Source organism: Diceros bicornis, chromosome 20 (genome assembly GCF_020826845.1).
Source record: "Diceros bicornis minor isolate mBicDic1 chromosome 20, mDicBic1.mat.cur, whole genome shotgun sequence".
NCBI lineage: Eukaryota > Metazoa > Chordata > Mammalia > Perissodactyla > Rhinocerotidae > Diceros > Diceros bicornis.
In genome coordinates this window covers 5722025-5740489 of record NC_080759.1, presented here as the reverse complement: position 1 = coordinate 5740489, position 18465 = coordinate 5722025, and the positions used below count along the sequence as shown (strand labels likewise).

At 62.7% G+C, this 18465-nt stretch overlaps 1 protein-coding gene across 8 annotated transcripts in view; it reads right to left on the bottom strand.

Annotated features, from left to right (window-relative positions):
- KCNN1 (potassium calcium-activated channel subfamily N member 1) overlaps window positions 1-13482 on the bottom strand; it is a 30022-nt gene extending 16540 nt beyond the window's left edge. For 4 of the 8 annotated variants that reach the window (XR_009223131.1, XM_058563721.1, XM_058563724.1 and 1 more), the window contains exons 1-3: window positions 6557-6697; window positions 1713-2195; window positions 884-979 (exon numbers count right to left, since the gene is read on the bottom strand). Coding sequence is in view for 7 of the 8 variants with exons in the window: in XM_058563721.1 (XP_058419704.1) it covers window positions 884-979; window positions 1713-2114 (498 nt within the window). In the remaining variant the exon portion in view is untranslated. Of the gene's footprint in view, window positions 1-883; window positions 980-1712; window positions 2196-2625; window positions 3215-6556; window positions 6699-12455 lie in introns of those variants that run through there. The other 4 variants (XM_058563725.1, XM_058563723.1, XM_058563726.1 and 1 more) reach the window with 4 other exon arrangements.
- Between the last annotated feature and the right edge of the window lie 4983 nt (window positions 13483-18465).

The window sequence follows — 18465 nt, the reverse complement described above, 5'->3', positions numbered from 1 at the left end:
TGTGACCAGTGCTGCTACGAACACCCGTGTACCAGCCTCTGCGTGGACGTGGGCGCCGTCTCTTGGGTCTCTCCCTAGGAGTGAGTTGCTGCGTCACGTGGTAACTCCGTGTTTAACCATTTGAGGAGCCACCACACTGTTGTCCCCCGTGCCTGTAACTTCACAACTGCCTCCTTCCAGCCCAGGAGTCACCGACTCCCTCTCTGCTGCCCCCACCACATCCAGGGTCCCCCTGAGCACCAGACCCTGGGTGTCCCCACAAATGTCTGCACACAGTGCGAGCCAGGCAGGATTTTCCTACACCCATCTCCCACCAGACCATGGCTCCTTGAGGTCAGGAGTCAGAGGCCAAAGGTCAGAAGCCAGATCTGTCGACCTCCGGCATCCCTGGGTCTTGGTGCCAGCCCCGGCCAGTGACGTCAGCCCTCCATGGGCACACCCGCCCCACACGCCCTGAGCTGGCTCTCCCTCAGTCCAACCTGCTTTTGATTAATCCTCGAAACAAGAGAACAAACTCCTTGGTATGTAATAAATCTTTCCAAATTCGGCATTCAATCAAAGAGGAAAAGGGGCCTGGCGCTACACACACTGCTTCCCATGGCAAAACCTCCGAGGACCCCAGAGCTGCGGAAACGGCCCAGCAGACCAGCCCCACTCACCACCACTCCCGCACCAGCCGCTTGCTCTCTCAAACGTCAGTGAAAATTAAAACACGCGTTCCAAGGAAATCTCGAGTGACCTAGACAGGGTCTTCACGGAGGTCTTTTTTTTCTATAAGGAGTCTACTTGTCCTTTTATGTTTTAGGGGGTTGGGGTCCCTGGTGGCTGGTGTGGAGAGCTCTGGGGCCCAGGACGGGGCTGCCCGGCCCAGCTGGGCACTGACCTGGATCTCCCGGGCGTGGTAGAGGACGACCAGGCCCAGCAGGATGACCGTAGAGAGGCTGATGAGGCATTTGAGAGCAAACGAGCACAGGGACTCCTGGGCAAAGAGAGCAGACGGTGGGAGGAGGGGGGCCAGGCAGCCCTCCTGACCCCACCTAGGCGCTCTGCTCAAGAAGCAACGCTCCTGTCCTTACTCCTTGGGCCTGGGTTGACAGCAAGGCAGGCTCTGCACTTTACAGTTTATAAAGCCTGGCCTCAAAGGGCCACAGCACCTTACAGTTTATAAGGCCTGGCCTCAGGCAGACATAGCACTTCACAGTTTATAAGGCCTGGCCTCAGGCAAGCACAACACCTCAGAGTTTATAAAGCCTGGCCTCCTGTGGTCCCAGCATTTACAGTTTATAAGGCCTGGCCTCATCCAGCCTTGGCACTTCACAGTTTAGAGGTTAACATGGCCCTGCCCTGTCTCCGTCCTCACACACACTCGGGGACCCCTGGCCAGGCTCACAACCGGGCCATGACCACTGTTGAAGGGGGAAAGCTGTTTCTCCACTCTCTGGCCCAGGCCTGTCCTGGGGGCAGCCCCCTCCCCACCTTAAGCCAGGGTGTGGCCCCGTGGTACAGGGCAGAAGGAATGGGCTGGAACCTTCTGCCCCCATCTGCAGCCTGCCTGCTACCCCCAGGAGTGGGCACAGTGAGAGGCCCGGCAGCCCCCTGCACCGCTCCCCACCTCCAGAGCCTCCCCAGCATCCTCCACCATCCTCTCCTGGGGCGGATGTGGTCCCCAACCCCACGCCCAAGGGGCCCCCTAGGCCTCCCTGGGTGCCTACCTTGGTGTAGACGCCCCAAGACAATTCCGTCTCGGTCACCATGACGACAATACCGAACATGCCGAAGATAAGGGCGTAGTCGCTGAGGCGCTTCCGCTTCTCGAAGAGCACCCGCCGGTGGCCCAGGCGGTGGCCCACACTCACAGGCTTCCCCGAGCCCCTGCGCCGGCCCGCCTCATCCTCTTCCTCGTCTTCCTCCTCCTCCTGCTCCTGGGGCTGCCCCCGGGGGCTGCCGGGAGAGGGCCGGGCCGGCTCGCTCTTGGCCACCACCACCTGGAGGCCCGGGCCATGCGGGGGTTGCGGGGGGCGGCCAGCCTCGGGGTCCAGAGGGTCCCGGCCCAGGGCACCCAGCCCACTGCCCGGTGGCCGCCCCCCGCAGCCGCTGTGGCTGTGGCTGTTCATGACTATGTGGGTGCAGGGGTCGGGCTTGCTGCAGGCCGCCCGGGGCCCGGCATGGCTCAGAGGCTGGGCTCCTGTGCTGACCTGCAGGGGCACAGGGGACACAGTGACGTCAGGGCCCCGCCAACCGGCCAGGGACCATTGCCACCACCCCAGAACATTCTGAGGCTCAGGAGGTCATGAATCCAGAGTGGCTGACACGTGGGTTGGCCATCCCAGATACACCCAAGTCAGCCTATGTCCCTCCCCTGCTCAAAACCCTCCCATGGCTCCCCAGCGCCGCTGCATAAAAACCAAACTCCTCACCATGGCCACAAGGTGCTCTGTGGTCTGGCTCCCACCCACCTCATCCTTCTCACTCTCCCCAGAGTCACTCTTCCAGCCACACTGACCTCCCCATTACCAATCCCAACAAGCTTGGTCCTGCCTCAGGGCCTTTGCACCTGCTGTGCCCTCTGCCTGGAACACCCTCCTACTGGACCTTTGCCCACTGACTTTCAGTGTCTCCAAGTACCTAGAACAATGCCTGGCAGAGAGCTGACTGTCAGTAAACACTTCTGAATGCCTCGAGATGGCGATGGAATCTGCCAGCAGGGTTTGCCTGGGAGGACTAGAAGCCATGTACATGTGCAGCAGGCGGGAGGCGGTTCCAATCCAGGTTTGTCTCCTTCTGAGCTCCAGGCCCCTGGACAAGTGAACCTCACCGTACTGAGCCTCTGGGTGCTCCACGAGAGTTGTCCAAAGGCCTAAGCACACTTATGCAGACGCAGGGTATGGCTGCAGGGGACACTGGGGACCAAGGCTGTGGCTACAAGACCCTCAGCTCCCTCCTGCCTTGGGTGGAGGGGGCCGTGATCTCTGAACAGATTCCAGAACCAACGTGGCAATCCAGGATTTAACTCTTGGGTCCCAGAACTAATTCTGCAGGGCCTCGTGAGACACGCTCGGCGCAGCCCTGTGACCTCGGGCCAGCCTCAGTTTCCCTGCCAGGCTCCAAGGAGCAGACTGACTGATCACCCTGACATCCCTGGATTCTGCCCCTGCACAGGGCAGTGTCATGTGGCGTCACGTGCAAGAGCAGGGACCTCGATGACAGTGACATGGCCATGATGAGGCTGCCTGGGGTCCAGTCTCCCGCGTCCTGAGTTGCCAGACCCTCCCCTGCCCAGCTTGGCGTCCCCCGCCCCAGCCCACCGTCTCAGCCTCACATGCACCCCGCTGCCTCCCCGGCCGACACCGACTGAACATCCCACTTCGTTCCAGGGCTCCGTCCTTCACACAGAGCTTCTCCTTAGTCCTCACACTACCCCAAAGAAGGAGGTCCTGGGATCTGGCCAGTTTTACAGGTGGGGAAACCGAGGCACCATGCTGTGAAGGGACCACTTCCTCACAGGGCAGATTCTGGTCCGGGCTGCCTCCTGGGCTTCTCCCAACAAACCAGGCAGGGCCAGCCAGCGGGCCAAGTGTCATCCTCTTTGAAAGGGCCAGGCCAGCATGCACGGGGGGCCCATGTGCCAGACGTGGGAGGGTGATGTGTGCACAGACAGGACACCTCCTGGCCCTGAACCCGCGCTCCGGGGGGTGACAGACACGGAGAGTGTCGCGCCAGGACACGCCGAGATGAGCGGTGCTACCGGGCAAGACACAGCCCCCCTTGGCCAGGGCGTCTGCCCCACGCACTGCAGGACCACCTGTGCCCTTGTCTGGGCCCCCAGACAGTCTCCGTCCCACTCACTACATGGCTCCAGACGCTGGTGCCAGCCCACAGCAGGAGCACCAGAAACACTGCTTCCACAGCTGAGGGACCTCCTGAGTCTGAGGACCGTCCCCTCCCTCACCACTCCCACCCATCACATCATCCAGGCCATGGCCACCTGTGGCCTGACACTTCATAGTTCACAAGGCCAGGCCTCCCGCAGGCTCAGCACTTCACAGTTTATAACACCGACCTTGGCTCTGATCTCTCTCTCCATCCTTGGGTACCACTCTACCCCTGGGCTCAGCCTCTGCCTGCCACCAGGGACACTCGCAGCAGCCCAGCCCCTGCAGGCACCCCTCCCACCATCCCTCCTGAAGGTGCAGAAGGTCCCAGCCCAGGGCTCGGGGGGCACAGGCGGGAGAGGCGGGTGGCCTGGCAGCCAGGACTGGGAGGGGGTGGGGGGCACTGCAAACGACCTTCCGAAATGCACTGATGGAGATGCAATTTGGGGATGTGACTCAGCCACCCGACCACACAGGCCAAATTCAGCCGAGTGTCTGCCATGCTCCTCCTGGCCTGGCAGCTGCGTCCTAAGGTGCCCTGGGCAGGAAGGAGGTGGGGGGTGGGGACAGGCAGCAGGTGACTTCTGGGAGGGCAGAGGAGTGGAGGGCCTTCCCAGTGCCCATCACGTTAACGTGTACCTGCACTGACTGGGGGCTGAGCTCTTCATCAGAATCATCGAATTTAATTCCTATTGTCACTCAGCGAGGCAGGTGACGTTCCTGCTCTCATTTTACAGACGGGACACAAGGCTCAGAGAGGTTCAGCACCTTGTCCAAGGTCACACAGCCAGGAAGGGCAGAGAACAAGTTAGCGCTGTCTGGGGCAGTGGGTGGCAGATCTGCCCAGCCTCAACGAGCTGCCATCTGGAAAGGGAGCCAGCCTGGCCCTGCCCTTGAGGGGCCACAGAGCTCAGGGTACAGGTGTGATGAGTGCCTGACCCCTCCCACGACTGTAGAGGAAATGAAAAGACTGACTGGCCTGCCTGAGATCCCAGAGGAAAAAGGGGCAGACTGTTCCTACAGGCTGAGTGGGACCAGAGGGCCCTGGGGACGAGACCCCAGCCCTTCCCAGGGCCACCTTCTCCTCCCCCGCTGCAACGTGGGCCTAATGCTGGGGTCCCTGGGACCCTCAGGGATTCCCAAAGAACCAGGAGCCCCTCTGAAACCCCAGCCAAGGTCTGGCTGTCCACGAAAGAGTGTGTTTTTCTGGGTGAAGGCCCTTGGGTTCACCAAGGAGTTCCCCTAGAAGGTTAGGAACACCTAGGGGCTGCATTTGGTTCTGAGGGTTTCTGGAATTCCCAAAACTCTCTGTGTGTCTGGGGGCACGAGACCTCCGTTCCCTGAAGGCTGAGGCAGGGGTATGAGCAGAGTCTCCCCTTTCACTCCATGCCAGGAGACATTGTGGGGGAACCTTGTAGGCCAAGCAGAGCAGAGAGGACCCAGGAGGACTCCTGAGGAGCGGAGGAGGGTGGGCAGGCGACGTGGAGCAGGGTGGCTGGCTCCTCTGACCTTTCCCACCCAACAGGAAGTGAGAGAATCCACCAGGCCCCACAGGCCCTTTCACAAACAACGGGCTGGATGCAGTGGCTGCCTGGGAGGGACCCTGGGGCATCCCAGCCAGGATGAAGTCTTTGCCCCTCCTCAGCTGCCTCTTCAATAAAGGGGCATCTTGGTGCCCACCCAGTAGGGCTGGTGGCCAGAATGGAATGAAGTCTCACAGGGAAAATGCTTAGCACCTGGCCACCAGTACGCTGCTGCCTGATGCCACGCTCCGTCCTTCAGAGCTGGACCAGGAGAAGGTGCCCCCTGCCCATCAGTCTCCAAGGCAGAGCCCCCGTGGGGTGAAATGCCCACCCTGCCGCTCCCAGGAACCACGAGCAGAGCAGCACATTGCAGAACCTTCCAGGATGTGTGGGCAAGAAGTGGGTCATGTGTCCCTGAGGAGGGTGGGGAAGGACCCCAACATACCCCTCCCCCCAGCACTCTCTGGGCCCTACCTCTGCAGGGGGACCAGGATCCCATGGGCTGCCCTGGAGGGGTGCAGCAAGGCGCTGGCTGACTGCCCGATCCCCTCAGGCGTACCACCCAACAGGAACTTGCCAGCAGCCAGCAGGGTGCGATTAGCCTGCTCTGCCCTTCTCACAGGGGCCTCCACAGCCCCTCCACTCCCATCCATCTTCATCAGCATCTCCGGCTCGGCCCCCAGCCTCCAGCACTCACATCTGCGGCCCCGCCCTCCAGAACAGCGGGTGCAGTGCCCTGCGCTGGGTACCCCGACCTCTGTCCAAGGAGGGCTGAGGGCCCGGCTCCTCGACCCCTGCCCGGGCGCCCCTAACTGCTGGATCTAGGGACCAGTAGTGAGGGTCTGGTCCCTCCCATTCCCAAGTCAGCCCTGGGTCACTGCCTCCACCCTGAGAGCTCCCCTCTCTGGAGAGTGCCCTCCGCCGCGCCGCCGTATCTATGGAGTCTAGGGACTCACTGCTCTGCCCACCCCCAAATCAAACCCAGGGGAGTTCGTGAGTCTTCACTCACTCAGGCAGTGCACAGACACACATCCCCCCCTCCCCACGTCGCCTGGGTTCCAGACCCCACGGAAACCTTCCCTCCTGACCCCGGCCCCAAACCGCGTCTCCCTCCGGGACGTGCCTCCCTCCCCGGGTGCCCCTGCCTATGCCACCTCGTACCTGCGGGGCTCGGCTCGGGCGGGCGGACGACGCTGGAGTGCAGAGGGTCCCGCGCGACCGCGGCCCCCTGGGCGGGAGCCGGGGCCCGGGCCGCGGCCGGGCCAGGCAGCAGCGGGCGGGCGCGGGGCCCGGGGGCGGCGGGGCCGGGCGCATTCCCCGCCGCCCTGTGCACGGGCCCGGCTGGGGGGCGAGTGCCCGCCCGGGCCGGGAGAGGAGGGGGCGGCACGACGCGGGCGGCGCCGCCGATTGGCCGAGCCTGGGTTGGCACCGCCCCTGGCGACCCCACAAGCCCCGCCCACCTTTAAAGATGCCTCGCTCCCGGGTGCGCGGTTCGCCCCCTCAGCGCAAGGCTGGTCCTCAAACTCGCTCTCCTGCCCCGCGCGATGGAGGGGACCTTAGCGAAGCGGCAACTCCCGTCCCGCGACAGCCCTCGGGACCTCCTAGCCACCCCTTTCCCAAAATTGGGTCCCCAACTCCAGCCACCCCTCAATCTTTGCGCGCCTGGGGGCTGATGGTTCCACGCGCACTTGCTGAGGGGACAACTTTGCAAAACGACTGGACACTTCCCTCCTGAAATGACCTCCTCAGACGTTTCCTCCGTATGGGGGAGCCTTGGGGTGGGGAAGCAGGATGTTGCCAAGTAGGGGGTGCCTAGAAGCCAGGGGTGGGGGCTTCTAGGGGTTCAGTGGTGCCTGCTGGGGAGATGGGTTCAAGGCCACCTTCCTTGGGACTCAGCCTCCCCCAGTCCTAACCCCCCAAACCAACTGCAGGATGGCAGGACAGCGGGAGCTATTTTAGGGGTCTCCAAAATGGGGACTGTGTGCCCTTTTCCCCTAGCACTGAGGGTGGCCTTGGGTGACATTCATTCAACGTTAATGGCGGCTGCAAGGAGCCTTGGGGACTGGGCAGTGGGGAGTCCTTTCTTCCTCCTTCCCCAGGCAGCCTCACTAGCTCGGCGTCACCCTGTGGTCCCCCACACCCCCACCCGCCTGGGGGTGACTGCGTCTGGCTCTGTGGGCCCCAGCCTGGGGGCTCCCCGGGGGCAGCAGCTCCCCTCATCTGTCTCCCAGCCCCCCATCTGTTTTCTTCCTAGCTCTGAGCTTTGGACTGGTCAGGAACATCTGATTGCTCGTCACTGCCTGAGGGCAGCTGATGTTTTGTTTCCTCTGCAGCATCCAGAATATAGCTGGACAGGAGTGAGTGAGTGAGCAGGGGTGGTCCTGTGAGCCAGTGGCAGTGGTGAGGCTAAGCAGGGCCAGGTGACGGCCCAGGGTTGGCAGATGGGGCTACAGTTCTGTCCTCTCAAGAGCCTGTTCTTCATCCCAGCCTGCTGGGGACACCCTGAGGAAGGCCTGGCCACAGTGACAGTGCCCAGGGCTGTGGCGGTTGGCAAGTGAAGGCCTGGGGACCATCCACGCCCCGCTGCATCCACAGGGGCACCAGGAATTGGGCTGTGGTGACCCTGAAGGGATGCGTTCCCAGGCACGCAGGAGCAGCTGCCATCCCTCCTGCACCCGCATCCACTCGCCGGCCCCCACCAGGCCTCCCCAGGCTCCCTGCAGCCCGTTCACCCTCCAGGTGTTGCACTTGCTGTTCCCCTGCCTGGGCTGCTGGGGGCTCTATCTAAAGCACAATGTGATGGAGCCACCCACGTCTCCCTTGGGATCTGGCATACATCCCCGCACCGCATTCACTGCCCCAGCCCCTGATGGCCGGAGCCTGCACAACCCGCCCCCATCCCTGGCCCCACATCCAGGTCCCTGCCCCACGAGAAGCATTCACATTGTGCCCATGGGCTGACCCCAGCCTGCACAGGCTGCTGTGGGGTTCCTGCAGCATCTGATGCTTTCTGAATTCAAGCCCAACATGTAAATGTCCCGAAATTCACAAAAGCATTGGCCACAGCCCCCAGAGACCCCTCCAGGCTTCCTGCCCTGCCCAGGCTCTGCACCCACCTTCTCTCTCTGGAAAGATCCCTCTTTCCCCTTTGGGTTCCCCCGCACTGAGGGATCAGGGACCCCCTCCAAGGGGTTTAACTTAGGATGGTCGACCTGGTGAGCAACCCCCTCCTGCCCAAGTCTGCCCCGTGGCCTGCCTGAACCTCACCCCTCTGAGACACAGCTGGCAGTGTCGATGGGGGTCAGGCGTGGACAGAGGTGGGCTCCAGGTGGGGGCTGCCAGAGTCTCCATTCCAGACAGAGTCTCTCTCAGCTCACGGTAGGGTGGAGGGGACCAGAGGAGCCTGCAAATGAGCTTGTGGGTTGGGAAGCCCCCAGGACTCGCACCTCAGACATGTCTTGCAGACTGGGCAGGGGAGCGGTGGCCGCTCTCCTCCAAAAGTTTGAGGGCTAGGCTGCAAGTCAGGGCAGCTGCAGGCGACCTGGGAGAACCTCACGGGAGCTGTAGGAGCCAGAGGCAGAGGCCTGAGGGGAAACGGCCTGGCCCCCTTCCCCCAGCCTCCAGCTGTGCATCCACAGAAATCTCAGACCCATCCTGGGTCTCACTGACAGCTGCCTGGAAGGAGGCTGGTCTGTGAGTCTCCTGTGACTGTGGGGACGGCAGGGCGGGGAAGGTGTTCACTCACTCATTCACCCATTCATTGGTTCATTCATTCACATACCCACCGAGCCCTTCTCTGAGTCTGGTGCTGCGACGCAGAGTCTGGGACAGATACAAACCTGGCCCTCTTGAAGCTGAACTTCTAGAAGAGGGAACTGACCCTCTCCAATAAGGGACCAGTAAGAATCCCAGACACACAAATGCATTGGAAACAGATCCAATGAAGCTGAGAAAGACAGGAACGGGGATGAGGAGGGTTTCACTAGTGTGGTCAGGGGAGGCCTCTCAGAAGAGGCGACGCTGGAAAGGGGCCAGGGAGCCGGCCCTGGAGGAGGTGGGGAAAGGGTGCACCTGGCAGAGGGCACAGCAAGGGCAGCGAGGGGGGACCGAGGGGGCACTTTTGAGGAAGAGAAGGGAGACCGGTGGCTAGAGTGAACAGGCCAACAGTGGGGCGGGTCACAGAGGTAGGCAGGGTCTCCCCACAGGGCTGTGTGTGCGGGAGAACCGAGCAGAGGGAATTCATGGAGGGTAAGCCCCTAGGGTGGGTGAACAGGCTGGGGCAGGAAGGAAGAGGAGGCCAGGGGAGCTGGGGCAGGCATCTCAGGGGGCTTGTTCCTGGGCCCTCCAGGATTCAGGGACTCGGAGAAGCATCCTTCATTCTCAGCATTTACTGAGCATCTGTATGCAATGCTTGTACCCTGAGGTGGGGATACTGTGATGACGAAGACACACAAAATTCCCCAAAGTCATGTTTCACGACAGCGAGCAAGATCAGATGTTGAGTCAGTAAATAAGTATACCCGGCCCTTGCAGACAGCCCACGGAGGAGACAGGCCGGGGAGGGGTGGGGAGGGCTGCACCTGGCACCCCTGGTCCTCGCCATGGGCAGCCACCGAGCCCTCTGTCCCTGCTCTGGAGGAGGGGGAAGCCTGGGGGTGACAAGCAGCCAGGGAATTGACTGTCATAAGCACGGAGTCCCCACAGTGCAGCGGGGGTCCTGGAGCTGCTGCCAAACCCACAGGGGACCCACCTGGGGCTGTCCTGTCCTTTCTGCTGGCAGTGGCCTCCCTGCCCCAGACACCAGCGTCCCCTCCCTCCTCATGTTCAGGCTGGAAGGCTCCAGACTAACTCTTCCTTGCCGGTGAGCCCCACATCCTGGACCCCAGGCCTGCCCATCCTTGGCCCTGGATTCCCTCCAGGCTGCCCCTCCCTCCCCACCCCTGCAGCCCTTGCCTCTACACAGGCCCTGGGGGCAGAAGCTTCACTCTGAAGCGCAGCATGGCGATGCTGGTTTGAACAGCATCCCTCCAGAACTCATGTCCACTCAGGACCTCAGAATGCGACTTTATCTGGAAACAGGGTCTTTGCAGATGTAGTTGTATTAAAAAAGGTCATGTTGGATCAGGGTGGGCCCTAACCCGATGACAGGCGTCCTCATAAGAAGGCCAGCTGAGGACACAGACACACACAGGCCATGGGAAGGCAGGGGCAGAGACTGGAGTGATGCAGCCACAAGCTAAGGGACACCAGGAGCCCCCAGCGATTGAAGAGGCAGGAAGGGCTCTCCCCTGGGGCCTCCGGAGGGAGCGTGGCCCGGCCCGCATCCAGATTTAGCCTGCTGGCCTCCAGAGCTGCGAGAGAATACAGTCCCCTGGTTTAAGTCCCCCAGGCTGTGGTCATTTGTGACCACAGCCCCAGGACACTCCTACAGTGGCCATGGACAAGGGGCTGTCCGTCTCTGAGCATCATCTCCTCAGCAGGGCAGTGAGGGCCCCTGAGGGCAGGGGGAAGGGCCAGGGAGCTAATCTCCCTCAAATGTGCCAGGCACACAGCAAGCGCTCACTGGATGCTCCGAGTGGCTGCTGTTCTGACCACGGCCTGGACAAATTCAGAAGCGCCTTCCGGCCTCTCTGACTCCACTCCAGTTTCTGCCAGGCTCCCTGGAGGGATCTTTCCTTGCTTAAATCTGATCATGTTGCTCCTAAGTCCAAGTGCTCAGTGGCTCCCCGTGGCCCTCATGGCATGGTACAGTTAGATCCCAGGTACAGCTCCAGCTGGCCACCAGCGAACTCCTACGTGCCCTTCCAGACCCAGCTCAAAGAGCAAGAACACCTCCTCCAGGATGCCTTCCCAGATTTCCCCTGGCACAATGACTCCTTCCTTTGTCAGCATCAGGCAGAAACCGGGCCACACACAGTCCATCCTCCATGCCCAGCTCAATTCCAGAATCTGCCCACTTCTCTCCATCCCCGAGGCCCCCACTCTGGTCCTGGCCCAGCTGACTCTACCCAGATGCTTCCTCAGCCTCCCTTGTGGCCTTCTGCCACTTCTATTCCTGCCCTGACAAGCCCAGCTCTCCACGGCAGCCAGAGGAGCTTGTGAAAATCATAAATCAGACCGTGTTTCTCCCCTGCTCATATACCCTCCATGGCTCCTCATTGCTCTGCAGTCTACTCCGTCACCTCAGCCCCTGCCTGCAGACCTCCCTGCCTTCATCTTGCTCCTCTCTCCACCTTGCTCATTCTGTTCCAGCCACACCAGCCTCTTCACTGTTCCTCAAACGTGCCAATCTCCTTTCTGCCTCAGGACCTTTGCACATGCTGTTCCCTCTGCCTGGTATGCTATTCTCCCAACTCTTGCTTGGCCAGCTCCTCCTCCTCCTTCAGGTCTCAGCTCATGGTCACCTCCCTGGAGAGGCCCCTCTGCCCACCTATGGAAGCCTCCCCCTTGCCCCCACCCCGGTTATTCTCTAATACGTCACCATGTTTTCTTGTCCTCCCCCACATATCACAAGAGCTGACCTGGGCCCACCTCAGCACCCACTGCGTCCCCAGTGCCCAGCTCAGGGCCTGGCACACAGTAACTGCTTGGTGTTTGTCGATGGACTAAATGACCCCACATGTCTGGGACTGGCGCCTCTGTCCTCTCCACACTTTCATCGGCAGCTCCTGCCGACCCCAGAATGTCAGTCAATGTTCACAGGAGAAGACGGAGCAAAGGAGCTAGTCCCTAAGGGCTGCTCCTGACTGGGTGGAGCAGGGAACTGGGTGGTGGAAACTGGGGGGGTCAGGGCCCTTCCACTTGGTTCAACTGCCCCCTTCTGGCTGTGTGACACGGGGAGGGTCACGCAGCCTCTCTGAGCAGGTTCCCCACCACCGGTGACGAGAGAAAGTGGACAGTGACTCTGAGGGGGCTCTAGAAAGCAGAGTCGTTATTATTATTATTACTATATTGTTAGCGTTATTTCAAACGTTGGCACTTTTTTAAGTCACCAATCTTTCTATCCAACCCCTGGGCCACCCACACCCCCAAGGGTGACGCGAGTCTGAGATTCACTCACCCTGGGATGCAAGGGTCTCCCAGATGAGTCTCCACCAAAGAGCCTGTCCCTCAGTCCTGCTGGGTCACCACGTGGCCGGCGGGGGCTGCGGCCACCTTTGTTTCCCCCTCCACCTGTAAGGACCAGACGTGGGGTGTGGGGTGGAGGCAGGGCCCTGGCGGGGGGATGCGGACAGCCCACAGACTGCAATGGTCTGCAGAGCAGATCTGTGCTCCCACGAGCTGGGTAACCTTGCGAGTTTTAAGGAAACGTAAGATGAGTGGCACTGTCTGCCCAGTGGGCCCTGTTTTCTCCCTCAGGGCCCTCGGTGAGCCCCGGCTGACATCTTCTCCCATGCCAGGCCCCTTCCCTGGAGGCCCACCTCCTTCCACCAGACACTGCACACTAAAGGCTCTGTCTGCCTTTCCCCATGCTGTTCCCTGTCCTCCTCCCCCATGTCCCCACCAATTCCCTCACCATGGGGAGACCTGGGCGGTGAGGGGGGGAGCTGGCGTGAGGACCCCTGGAATCCCTGGCTGCACCAGCTATCTTCTTGGCCACCCCCAAATCCTCCCTCTCTGCAGCTGCCCTGGGGTCTGAGGTCCCTCACGGCATTCACTCTGGCTACACAGGCTCTTTCCAGAATCCCCCTACAAGCACACAGTACCCAGGGGCTGCCCTGGAGGAGGGGGCAGAAGGAAGCAGAGCGTAGCCCCATGGTGGGGAGGGCTAGAAAGAGAAACACTGCCAGCTGGGAACCTCCCAGCTGCCCTTTCTTTCCACAGGGGTCTGGGGTGGGGCCAATGGCCACCTGTTCCAGCCAGGGGGACCTCGGAGTTGACTATGGCCCTGGGAGGGCAGGGCAATTGTCCAAGGTCACCCAGCATGCCAGTGCGTCAGAGTGCAGATTATTCTGGAAGTCCTCCCCCTATTTCCTTCGAGGTCTTGGGCAGCCTGAGGAGGCTGTGGGAGGGGGCACTAGGGGAAGCGGAGGGCCCTGGGAGCCCAGAGGAGGGACCCAGGCAGGGGCTTCTCCATTCAGTCATGCCTCGGCCTCCAGCAGGGTGGAGAGACTTGGAGAGAGTAAGGAACCCCCGTCCCCCGTTGCGGGGCCCCCAGACAAGCCCCTCACACCCCACCCTCACCGGTAAACCCAGGCCTGACACCACCAGCTGGATTCTGGGGTTAGCGAGTCCACGACAAACCCAGTTCTGCCCTGCCCTGCTGGGTGACCTTGGCTAAGTTCTAACCCTCTCTGGGCCTCGGCCCATCTCCCCGGCCCATCTCCCCGTCACTGGGGGGTTGGCGGTGGGGGAGAAGCTTAGGGAACAGAGCAGAGCATGAGCTTCAACGCACAGTAGGCTGGCAGGTGGGGGGTTCCCTTCCACTCTGCAGCGGGGCCAGCCCGGGAATCCCCGCCACACATAGAGAGAGACAGGCGGGGGAGAAGGGGAGGGGGCAACGGGGCCAGTCCCCCCCCCCACACTGAGGATGGCGCGGGAGTGTTTCCAAGTCCCCACCTTCACCTCGGTTGGGGGATGTCTGCACATCCCAAATTTCGGGAGCGCGAGAGCCTTCCGGGGGGGAGGCGGTTCTGGAGCTGACCCGGGGCTTGGCGTTGGGGGGAGAAATGGAGGGGGTTTCCCTCCCTTCCGCAGCTCCCCCTTTGAATCCCCCGAGACCGGCACACCCTGCCCGACATACGCCCACCAAGGGGAAGGGGAGCCCCGCGGGGTCCTGCGCCCCGCGACCCACCCCCCTGCCCACTCACCGGCCCGAGACGGCCGCAGCGGCGGGGCCCGCGCCGGCCCGAGCGCCAAGCCAAGCGCACCGCCGGGCCGGGGCGTGCGAGCCGGGCCGGAGGGGGTGCACGCCGCCGCGGCGCTGCCCCCCGCCCGCGCCCTGGGCCCCGCCCCGCGGCCGCGCCGCCGCGCCCCCCGCCCCGCGCCGCCGCTCGCCGAGGTTGGAGGGAATCCCCCTCCGGGTCTCGCGCAAGCCCCTCCCCCAGGGGCGCGCCTGCAAATTTCCGGGAAAGCTCAAAAGGCTCGGAGGCCCCTCTGCCGCCGCCGGCCCCCGGCTCTCATTTCACAGATGGGGAAACTGAGACCCAGAGGGGGAGCCCCTGGCCGGGGCCCAGCGCCCGTGACTCTGGGGGCCTCGCTCCGGTGTTCGGGGAAGGAGCGGAGCCGGGGAGAGAGAGGAAGGCAATTAAGCCCCCGCGCCCCTGAGCGTGCTCTGGGGCCTGGGGGGTCCAGGAGGAACCCGGAGGCTTCGGGCAGCTGGTGACGTTGCCCAGGCTGGAAGGTCCCAGTGAGGGAGGGGGACCCCGGGGTGGCCAGAAAACAAACCACAGAAAACTCCTCTATGTCATGGTTGGGCTGTGACGTCCCCCGTCTTCCTGCACGACTTGGGGACCCCGCTGAACGTGAATGGCAGAGGCCTGGGCGGCGGGACTGGGAAGGTCATTGTACCAAATCAGAACAATGCTGCTCCCGGGGGCTGGGTCTCCAGGTGATGAGGAGGGGGAAGCCCGCGGCTCGGCCCCTCCCGTGACCTTGGCCCTGCCCAGGCCGCCTTCTGAGCCTCGGTTTCCCTCCAGCGACTGCACAGCGCCCACCCCTGGGGGTCCCTGCGGTTTTCGGGAGCCTGTGGGGCTGCCGGCTGCATTTTGCTGTTCTGCTCCCGCTCCACTGCGGGAAGCGTGGCGCCTTCCCAGACCACCGTGTTCTCCCTCGCCGCCCCTGCCTCCGCCGCCCCGCCCGCCCCGTCTCTGAACCCCCACCCACCTTCTGCCTTGGCCGGGGGTGAGGGGGGTGTCCTCTTGGGAGCCAGAAGGCTTCTACGAGCCTCCATCCTCTTTTGTTGTTGTCTTTTTCCCCTCTTTTCTTCCATCCATTCTAAAAATAGCCCTCCCCCTACAAATCCCCCCCACTCCCCGCCGAGAGCATCTCGTGAAAGGTATGCGCTCCCCGGGCGGGGTCCCGAGGCCGGAATTCCGCGGCGCGGGCAGGGCTGGGGGACGCGGACCGCGGGGGCGGGGTGGGGGACCACTGGGAGCGCATCCCCCTCCTTGTGTGTGCGAGACGCGCTCAGAGAGAGCCGCCAGCGTGACCGTGACCGTGCGTGGAGGAAAAGAACAAAGGGGCGGGGGGCCTCCGGGGTCTGTGTTATGGAGGCTGAGAGCTGACAGCAGGAGGGCTGCGGGAACCGCGGGGACCCGACAGAGGGGCGCCACCCAGCACCTCCATGGGGTTGACTCCCCGCCCGTGGGGGAAGGCTGAGGCCCGTGCCTAGGTCGGACACAGGGAGGGAGAGTCGGGAGCCAGCGGTGACAAGGTGGCGCATGGTGGGGGCGGTTCCTTGCCCTTGAACCCCACAACTGCCCTATCGAACCCCAGAACACCCCTGCCAGTCCCACAGCTCGTCTTGTCCCCATTGTCTCCGCACAGTCTCTTCCTGATGCAGCCACAGAATTCCATCCTCACTCATATGACTGGTCACATCCCTGCCCCGCATAACCAGCACCCTCCTCCTTGCACCAACAGGAGGACCCTGACTCCCTCCCCCCGACCCCCCAAAGTCCCGCGCCATCTGACTTCCACTCCAGCGTTGTCCCAGCCCTTCCACTGTCTCCCTAGACTGCGCACCACACTCTGGCCACCCCCAGCGTCTGCCCTAAGCGGTCCAACCTCATAGCCTTTGCATCTGCTGTTCCTTCTGCCAGGATCACCCTTCCCTGGGTCTCCTCACCCCCTACTGTCTTTCAGAGCTTGGTCCAATGTCACCTCTTGCCTAGAGTCGTCCCTTCTCTGGGCATGTCACTCTAGTTTACTATCCTTGCTGCCCTCAGTCCCTGGTGTGGTCTGTTCACTTGTTCACCTTCTGCCTCCCCCAGGGGAATGTGGGGCCCGTGCAACCCCGGCCTGCCTGATGAGAGGCCAGCTCTGACCCAGCACCACCCCAGGAGTTAGCCAGCTCCAAATAACGGGACAGCACCACCCTCTGCCCAGCTAGCGCCCTGGAAAGCACCCCTAGGACATGGCACAAAAGATCCAGGACCTGCTTCTGCAGGGGCATTACCGAGGAGATCGGAACTAAACACAAGGTGCACCCACATGCCCCCCCGCCCCCGCCCCGGGGGACCGCATAGCCATTTCCAGAATAACATGCCGCTGGGGAAAATGATCGCTGGGCCCGAGTTCCTGGCCTGTTAAGCAGACGCCAGGCCCAAGGCCTGACTGTTGGAGTGTTCAGATGGCAAAAAAGTATGAAATGCAAAGACGAGAAGTGAAGAGAGAGAAAGGCCCTGGAGGCTGATCTTCCTCTGTTATTAGCTTTTCCATAATATTTTATTATCTTACACGTTTTGAAACCAAAGGAGAAGATAAAAGGAAAATCGCTCTGTTGGAGGGTACGAAGGCCTAGAGAGGGTATGTGCCCCCATGGGAGGGAAAACGCAGCTCTCATGCTGAGAAATCAAACCCTCCCCAATGCTTGCGTCCACAAAATCCCCCTCCGAGGTTTCGTCGAGCACCTACTATATGCTCACGTGCCCAGAGATTGAGGGGGAGCCAGGCGGGTGGGGGTTCCCCGGGTAGCAGGCTTAGAGAGAGCCCTGAAGGAGGCGATGGCGCCTGGGACAGGCAGGGACATGTCACCTCAGCAGGGCCATGCCCATGGTGGAGAGTTTGGGTGGGGTGGGAGGGTTATGGGAGAGAGAAGGCCCCTGGAGGCGTAAGCGGGTGCCGCGCTTTTGCGCACTTCACTGCCTGGCCAGGACTCGCCCTCAGGCTGGTGTTCAAGGCCAGGGGGAGGGGAGATGGCATAGGAGGCACGCGGCGCGCAAGGCTGTGGGCACCAGGGAGGTGGGAGACAAAGGCATCATCCGGCGAGGTCCCCACGGCTTTCAGAAAGGCTCAAGGGACAGGCGGTGTGGGGGTAGGCGACCAAGATGAGGACTGCCAGACAAAAGGCAGGGCACGGAATGGGACATACTTCTAAAAATTACTCCTTGTTTATCTGAAAGTCCACTTCAACTCGGTGTCTTTTTTCTTTTCTAAATCCGGAAACTCTAGCCCGCGATCTTCTGGGGCAGCAAACTCCCTTCCTCCCCAGCCCAAACTGCGGAAGGAGGGGTCCTGAAGGTGCCTGCCCTCTTCCCAGCCTCCCCTCCCGTCACCCCCACACCCGCAGTGTCCCCTTCATGGGCTTCTTTGTCCCCGTCACACTGTCCGTGTCCCTTGGCTGCTCCCCAAGTTTCCCCTCTCTTCCTTTGTTGTCCCCCTCTCCCTATCATCCCGACCCTTCGCGTTTCCCCCACCTTCTCCGGCACCCACCCCTCCTCCTCTTCTCTCCCCATTCTCCCCTCCCCCACAGCCCTCTCCCCGTGCTTGGAGGCTCCCTCGGCGCCGACCCTCTCCTCGCCTCTCCACACCCTCCCCAGCCGATCCCCGGGGCCCTCGAGGGGGAACCCCGGCCGCAGGCGCGGAGCCCCACGCAAGGTGCACAGCGGCCCGGCTTCCCCGAGGCCCGCGCCACCCCCGCACTGCGGCCCGCGCGCTGGGTTGCCAAGGCGATGGCGAGGGCGGGAGCGGGAAGCTCGAAAAGACCCGGCTCTCGCTCCCACCCCCGCCACCTCCTCAGCGAACCCCACCCGGGTTTGAGCCGGTTTCCCCGCTCCGCCCCCAGTGCGCCCTGCGGCGGGTGAGGATTCCCCGGCCCACAGGGCGGGAGTCCACGCACGCGCGCTGAGCGCGGCGTTCTCTGCCTGGCTCGCGCGCGACGGGACAGCCTTGGCGCGGGAAGAGAGCACCCCGGCGCAGGCGCAGGCGCAGTGCGCGCTCGGGGGGGGGTCCCCCGCGGTCCCGCGAGGTCGTCTTGGCAACGCGCGCGTGGAGGACTGGGAGCGCAAGGAACTCCCGTCTCACGCCCCCTCCCGCGCGCTGCTTCGGAGCTGGGGATTCCCTGCCGCCTGCGCGCAAGCGCGAGCCCAGGATTCCGCGGGGGCGGGGCCGGAGAGAGAAGGGGCTTT